The 7910-nt window shown below is 52.4% G+C and overlaps 1 protein-coding gene across 1 annotated transcript; it reads right to left on the bottom strand.

Moving 5' to 3' along the window:
• Window positions 1-127: 127 nt before the first annotated feature.
• On the bottom strand, window positions 128-5593 carry Ctsf (cathepsin F). Its single transcript, XM_075973071.1, has 14 exons — window positions 5223-5593; window positions 4923-5021; window positions 4409-4493; window positions 4255-4316; window positions 4089-4164; window positions 3108-3221; window positions 2841-2986; window positions 2657-2753; window positions 2496-2576; window positions 1489-1608; window positions 1344-1408; window positions 1157-1247; window positions 735-793; window positions 128-655 (listed from the first exon to the last, which is right to left on the bottom strand). The coding sequence occupies exons 1-14, from the start codon at window positions 5439-5441 to the stop codon at window positions 581-583; spliced, it is 1389 nt and encodes a 462-aa protein (XP_075829186.1). The 5' UTR covers window positions 5442-5593; the 3' UTR covers window positions 128-580.
• Window positions 5594-7910: the final 2317 nt, after the last annotated feature.

Genomic DNA, 7910 nt, shown 5'->3' with positions numbered 1-7910 from the left:
TCCTCTTGGTTGCTGAAGGGGAAGCTGGGCCCTGGAGCTCCTGGGTGGGACCAGCTACTCCACCTTGACCCACCAGGGATCCCTAAGACCCATCTTTTCCCCCAGAGACTAAGCAATTACAGCACACTGGGGAGCAGGGTACCTCTTTATTGCTCTTAGAGAAGATTGGTTACAAGTTTCCTGGATGTGGAAGGGGACCAAAAGTTTACAGCCTCAGACAGAGGAAAACCAAGGCAGGAAGCCAGAGCCTGCTGAGGACAAAGTCAGATTTGTGATCAGAGTATTTTCATTCTGCACCTTACCCGAGCTTGGGGTTCGTGCCCCAGCACTGGCTTCCATGAAAGCCTCCTTCACCTCAGGATCCTCTTAGCTATCACAATTCAACAAAGAGGCGGCTGAGAAACTTCAGGTGGGCATGAGAGGGAGGGAGGGAGGGAAGGGGACCAGGGCCCACTGCTCACCCTGAGGTACACCAAGTGCTTGTCCCTCAGCCAGCTGTGCCTCCTGAGGGGCCTGGGCATGAGTCAGGCTAAGGAAGGGGCCACTGTGGTCAGCATCAGGTCCTGTGCCAGCAAGTCCCTCAGTTCACCACTGCCGAGCTGGCCATGGTATTCACACCACAGGCTCCAGACCCACGATACAAGTAGTAGTAACCCTGAGGGACAGTGGGACTTGGTGAGGGTGCTTAGGTAGGGTACGGCTAGAGGGTCAGAGGCCGACCAGGCAAAACTCACCTCCTCACCCCAGTTACTACCCCAGCTGTTCTTGATGGCCCAGTAAGGAGTCTTGGAGCCTAAGGAGCAACACAGAATACAAGGGGTCAGAGACCCCTAATTCTCCACTCCGAGACTCATCCGCTGCACCCTTCACGTATCTGCAGTGAGTCTGTAATAGGAACTAGGAGAATAACAAAGAGCCAGAGGCCCGCCTGCCATCCTCACAGAGATCTCATGCATCTATAGGGGTTGGGGAGAGCACTTGTCCAATTGCCTCCAGAACAACCCTTCAACCTCCCACAGTCTCAGCTTTTCTGTCTACAAACGGCATGGGTGTTTCAGAACAAGGTTCCCCTCAGAAGGCCTAAAAAGCTGCTATCTAGCCCCTGACTGGGGCCTGGGATGGAGGGAAGGATAAGCCGGAGGCTCGTGGAACTCACGGTTGCCATAGCCCACCAGCAACACAGCATGGTCAATGAGCCAAGGGCTGCAGAGGGGCCGGAGAGGGCGGGCGATCCCATGGCGATAGAACTGAGAAGAAAACAGGGAGTAGAGAGCTAGCTTGAAGGAGAAGTGAGGGAGGCATAGACACAAGACAGGGCAGAAGCATAGAGGCCAGGGCCTCACCTGCATGCCAAAGGCATTGATGGCAACTGAGATGGGTCCTTTCTGGGCCAGCCAGGCTGCCATCTCTGAGAGGGGAAGGCAGTGTCAGAGGTTACCTGGGCCCAGCAACATCAACCTGGATCCACCGCCTCCACCCCTCACTCACTGTTCTCGTTCTTGCTCAGCTCCACTGAATCATTGATGTAGACTTTGGCTCTCTGTGCTGAGAAGTTGCAGGCCTGAACATGGCCCTGGTAGCTGTAGTCATCCTCTGTCTCCAGCCCTCCTGGGAAAGGAGTAGACTCCTGTTTATCACTCCCTCGTGCTCTCCCAGACACAGGAGTGCAAGCTTCCCATAAACACGAAGCCACATGTTCCTTACCTATTCCCAGGGCCCCAGTCTCTGAGGAATCTCCTCAGACTAGAGATGACATATCTAGGGATGGAAGGATGTGGGAAGGAGCTACATTAACCGGCCTGGACAGGACTCCACTCCCATGACCGCCTCCTTGCTGAGGCCTCATCCCAGGTTTTCTGGCATTTTTGCCCTTTGCTGCTTGTCCTGCCCTGACAGTCTACTGCTAATGTAGCTCAGTTACTTGTTAGGCTCCTGGACCAGTTTCTTTCTAAGCTCAGTTCCTTAGCTCACCATCCTACAGCCCATGGCTGATTTAATACCCCTCCTCAAGAGAGAGAGGTGTTGCTGTCAAGTTTAGCAGCACAGTAAAAACACAGACTTCCAGGAAGCAAAAACACCCAAGATTCAAAGGGTCTTTGTCATGCATCAGAATCTCACATCTAGCTGGGTGTTGGTGGCACTCGCCTTTAATCCCAGCACTTATGAGGCTGTGGCAGGCGGATCTCAGTAAGTTACAGGCCAACCAGGACTGTTACAGAGAAACCCTGTCTCAACCACTCCCCTGCAAAAAGAATCTTACACCTATACATCTATTTTCTCATTTGGCATTGGAGACAATCATACAAAGTGGACATTGTCTATCCCATTTCACAGCTGAATAACTGAGGCTGACAAAACCGGCTTGCTGTAGACCATCAGCCAAAAAGGGCCAACATAAAGACCAGAACCCAGCTCTGTGTGACTCCCACACCCATCTCCCCCCCTCTTGCAAAGAGGTGGCACCTGCTGCCCCTTCTGACCAAAATAATGCATACCCAAATTCTTTATGGCTGTGTAGGCATTGGAGGGCAATCCACCCAAGCAGGCCTTGTCCATCTTGTCACAATCCAAGAGCTCTAGGAGACAGAAGTCTGGTTCCAAGGGGTCCTCTGGAGAGGCTGGTCTGAATGTGAGGGGGCTAGAGCAGGATGCTCACCCTGCTCTGACAGGGAGAGCAGAGTCCCCCGGTTCAGGAACCACTGGCCCTCCACATTGCCTGTGACAGAGAAGGCCCAGCACGAGCCACACATGCCCTGCAAGACAACGGGCGCGGTCAAGGCTCTACCTTTCATCAGGGCCCCATGCTGTCCGCTTTCTCACCCCACTTCTGGGACTCCAACCTGGTCCTTCACTTTGGTGACAGCCCCTTTCTTCCTCCAGTCCCATTCGGGCGGGGCGCGAGCATTTATGGACTTGGCTGGCCTCATCTTCTTGCGAGAACCATTTCGTAAAAGGGGATTCAGGTAGATGGTGTAGAACTCCTCCTCTGTGGGGAGAGGGGGCAGGGCAGACAGGACTGAATATTTTACACCGGCTCAGATGAGGAGTTTCAGGAGCAGGGCCTAATTTCCTCCAAGTTCTGTGATGGCTCTGGTCATCATCCCCACCTGTGAGGTCACTGAACTTGGTGATCCCATACTGAGCTGTGCCACGGTCCAGGGCCTGTATCTTCTGTACTCGTACCATGTTTCTGGTAAAGACAGTCAAGCGCCACTGGGCTTCTGAGGGACCAAAAAGGAGAGGCCTGAACCCAACCACATCATAAAAGGAGAGGTAAGAGGGGCGAGCAAGCAAAGTCTTCCCCAGGTGAAAGGAACTCTGGGTTGAACTTGAAAGTTTTGAATGTGTCAGAGTGGGGGGCGGGATCAAAGGACAACCCTGGTGTCATCCCTCAGGGTCTTTCACCTTCTTTTCGCAGATGGTCTCTTACTGACTGAGAACTTAATCAAGTTGGCTAGGCTAGCAGGCCATGAGTCTGTTTCTGCCACCAATTGCACTGCTGTCTCGGCCACCATGTTGGGCTTCTTTGGTGGGATCTGGGGGCTGAACTCATGTCTTAAACTTTCAAGGCAAGGGCTTTATTAACCGAGTGATTGCCTTAGTCCCTGAAGCTGTTTGTTAGGGCAGATCCCTGGGCCAGGTGGAATAAGACATGGGGGAAGCAGACATCAAGGTGAAAAAGTGAGAGGCATGGCCAACATTGGGGACCTGAACTTGAGCAATGGCTTCTTGACTAGAACAGTAGTAACCAAAATGAAGCCTAAGGGTGTCACCCAGGAGAGGTCACGGGAAGGGCCAAGATGACTGAAGGAATCCAACAGAGAAAATCTGGTCTCCCAGATTTACCCCACCCTGCCTGGAGTGATGGAAACCTGAGGTTTCTGGCCAGGACGAGAAGATGGAAGGAGGAGACAGTCTACATGTCCTTGACAAGTCAGCTGCCTAGAAAGCTGGGGAAGAACTCAGGGATTGGGGGGTCCTTGAGAGACACAAGGTCCTTGAGTCCTTTCCTTCCTCAATATTAAGGTGCCATGATAGGAGAAGGCCCAAGTCTGATTGTTACCGGTCCAGACAAGGCTAGGTCCTACCTTCCTTTGTTTCGTAAGTCCGGTTATAGGTAGCCATGAAGTCCTTGAAGACTGTAGCCATCTTTACAGAAAAGTCCTGGGAAGGCAAAAGGGTATTTGTTTACAAGTTCAGCCTGACCCCAGGACACTAGGGGACGGTTGGCTCTCCCAGGTATGGGCTCCTCACCTGGGGCAATGGGTCCTGGTTCAGCATAGGAAGGAATGAACTGAAAGTCTCATTTCCATACTCTGGAATGGGTTGGAACAGAGGTGCAATCAAGGCTGTATTCTGAGGCAAGTATGGTCTGGGCTATCCCAATCTCCTTGAGCTATACCAGCACCTGGAACCTTCTCATTCACTGGGCCACAGTCTCTCCTCAGCAGCACGTGTTTTCCTAGCTCATCCAGGACTTGAAAGCTGCAGAGCTGGAGGAAGAGAAGGGATAATCTGGAGACAGACTGGAACAAGATCCTGGCAAGAGCAGCTAAAAGCTCCTCAAAGGAGGGCCACATAGAAGGCAATCACACCCAGCACCCAGCGCCCAAATACCCACCCTCTCAGTGCATTTTGTTTTGTTTTGATTTGATTTTCGAGACAAGGTTTCTCTGTAGCTTTCGGTTCCTGTCCTGGAACTAGCTCTTGTAGACCAGGCTGGCCTCGAACTCACAGAGATCCGCCTGCCTCTGCCTCCCGAGTGCTGGGATTAAAGGCGTGCGCCACCACCGCCCGGCTCTCAGTGCATTTTAATCTCTACTAGTAACTCAGGGTGGGTTAACCTCTGCCTCTTCACAGGACCCATTATTCCAATTGCTTGCTGGCCTAGGGCCAACAATAGCTGGGACCCCATCACTCACCAAGGTTTTATTGGTCACAGGGAGCAGGCACACCAGAGGATCATCGCAAGGTGGCTCCTCCATTGTGGCTTCCAGGGAGAACAGAGAGCCCCGACCCACCTGGACGGAGGAGAAGGCGAGGCTGGCACGGCCACCCCCTACTCTGGTCCTCTTAGGTGCCTGCAGCTCACCTGTGCTTCTCTACTCAGCCTACACAGGTCCTTTCCTCCACCGTCCAGGACAACACCCAAAATTTAAGCCAAATTCCACCTTGCATTATTCCCGGACCCAGGCCCCGCACCCGTTCCCCACGCTTCTCACCCGGCGGACGCGCCCGCGAACAGTCCCCAGCACGGCCCTCATCCCGGCAGCACGACCGTAATTGTACATATCCAGCGCGAAGCGGGCGGGCGCCAGCAGCTCCGGGTACGACAGATCCCAGGCCTGCTCGTCGTCTGCTTGGGGTTTGGCGGAGACCGGGACCAGGGCCACGGTCCGGAGCAGGGCCAGCAGCCATAGCAGTTGCAGCAGTGGCGCCATGACGAGGGCGAAGCTGCTGGCCAGGACTCAGCGACCCACAGACGCGCGAATCAACCGACCCCGGGGGGATCCCGCGGTCAGAGGCCACAGAGTGTCTCCCCACGGCCCTGGACAGCGCCGGGGTGACCAATGGGCACCGACTCCTAGCGCCTGCGCGCTCGCTTATTTACGCGGGGCACGTGGAGCACGGGGGGGGGGGCGGGGGGGGGAGAAGGGGAGGGGAGGAGGAGAAAGGGAGGAGGGGGAGGGGAGGAGAGGGGAGGGAGGGGGAGGGAGCGAAGGAGGAAGAATAGAAGCCTGAAAATAAAACTAGGACCCACCACTTATTCCATCGTTATCTTAAGCAATGAAAGCCAGATCCCTTTAATCACAGCAGACGTGTGAAGTAGGTGTCCCGTTCCACAAGTAAAGAAAGAGAAGTTTACAGATGGCTCTGACAAGAATTAAACTTGAACCAGAGACTGGCTTAGCGGCTTGATCTCTCCTTTGAGGCCCTTGTTGTCATTCCCAACATGGTCAGTAATCTCACCAGTTCTGGAACCGGAGGATGTAGCTCAGTTGATAGAGTGCTTGTCAGGCATGAACTAAATCCCTGGGTTCCATCCCCAGCACGGAATAAACCTAGCTAGCACGGTAAGGCACATCTGTAATTCCTACATTCAGGAGGAAGAGATAAAAATCTGAAGTGCAGGGCTAGAGAGATGGCTCAGAGGTTAAGAGCACTGACTGCTCTTCCAGAGGTCCTGAGTTCAATTCCCAGCAACCACATGGTGGCTCACAACCATCTGTACTGAGATCTGGCGCCCTCCTCTGGCGTGCGGGCATACATCGAGGCAAAATGTTGTATACATAATAAATAAATAAATCTTAAAAAAAATCTGAAGTGCAAGGTCATTCTTGGATACGTAGTGAATATGAGCCTATACTACGTGGGTCTGAGGCCCAATCCCCCCCCCACCATGCGTCTGGCTGTTATGAGGCAACAGTACAAGCAATCAACAAAGCAGTGAGCATAGGGTTGGGATCGTGCCTTAAGCACTGTGTTCCAGGGCTGCCAAGGGTAGGGGGTGGGAGACTCCAAGTGTAAAAATGCATATGGGAATAAACAAAAGGACCACAACCCAAGATGCATGCTATGGAAGCCTCGGGTGCACTTGAGGAGGGATTGGAAAACAGGGCTTTTATAACCAAAAGCAAATTCCCATAAATTGCTCATATACAAAAATCTGCTGATCTTGGAGCAGGGAGGCAGACACGTCTTTAATCCCAGCACTTAGGAGGCTGAGGCAGGTGGGTCTCTGTGAGTTCAAGGCCAGCCTGGTTTACAGAGAAAGCTCCAGGGCAGCCAGGTCCACACAGAAATCCGGTCTCAATCCCACCCCACCCCCGCCCAGAGTAAGAATAAAAAAATAAAAAGTGTAGCCTTGGTTGCTTTTCAGAGACAGAGGGTAAGTCCCTGTTGCTGAAGACACCACACACTTCAGAAACGGCCCAGAGGCCCCTTGAAAGCCTCCTTCCTGAGGACCAGCTTTCATGGATACCGGGAGGCTTCCAGGGAAGGAAGGAGGGAGGCAACCAACAGTCCTATGACGCCTATGCACCGCATCAACAAGAAGCATGGCTTGATAACCTTAAGATGCAGTAGTGCCACGTATGCCTTGGTGGTAACCAAAGGCTCTCTAAGTAGTCTTAAGGCCCCCTGAACAAGAGGGAAACCATGCCTGGGGCTGGAAACTTAGCGAGCTCCGCAGGGCTAGAGCAGTCATGGGTCTTAGAGAAGACCCTATACCACTTCACTAAACCAACATAATCCCTAATAACAATCTAAGTATTTGTTCTTTTTTGTTTTTGTTTGTTTTGTTTTTCTAGCCTGGAACTAGCTCTTGTAGATCAGGCTGGCCTCGAACTCACAGAGATCTGCCTGTCTCTGCCTCCCAAGTGCTGGGATTAAATGTGTGCGCCACCACCGCCTGGCTAAATATTTGTTCTTATACCCACAGATAAGTGTAGCCCTCAGCTCTCATCAAGGAAACTTTCCTTTGCAACAGAGACTAATATAGAAAGTCATGTCCAATCAAAATGTAAAGTTGTGTAAAGATGTATCCCCAATACGTTTACAAATAAATATCCCCAATACAGTTACAAAACACCTCCTAACCAGGGAACATTTTGGAAGAGGGGGGTGAAAATATCGTAAGAGCCAGAGGATTGGAGAATTTTTAGTGAGATTGTGTCATCTAGTAACCTCAGAAACTATACCCACTGAGTCTCACTAACATGACTCCCTAAACAGGAGCAGAACAAGGACAATACTAACAGACACATTAAAGTGAATGGGCGTGGGGCAGGGGACGGGGGAGAGGGAGAGAAGAGGAGCCTACAAGGCCTCAGACCTACACAAAGAACTACAGGCAACTAAGGAACGTTGAGAGTCTTCTCCAGGGAAGAGCATAGCAACTGGCTGTCTAA

The sequence above is a fragment of the Microtus pennsylvanicus genome, chromosome 5 (assembly GCF_037038515.1).
Source record: "Microtus pennsylvanicus isolate mMicPen1 chromosome 5, mMicPen1.hap1, whole genome shotgun sequence".
NCBI lineage: Eukaryota > Metazoa > Chordata > Mammalia > Rodentia > Cricetidae > Microtus > Microtus pennsylvanicus.
Note: the sequence above shows the minus strand (reverse complement) of the source record. Positions and strands in the feature narration are given on the sequence as shown.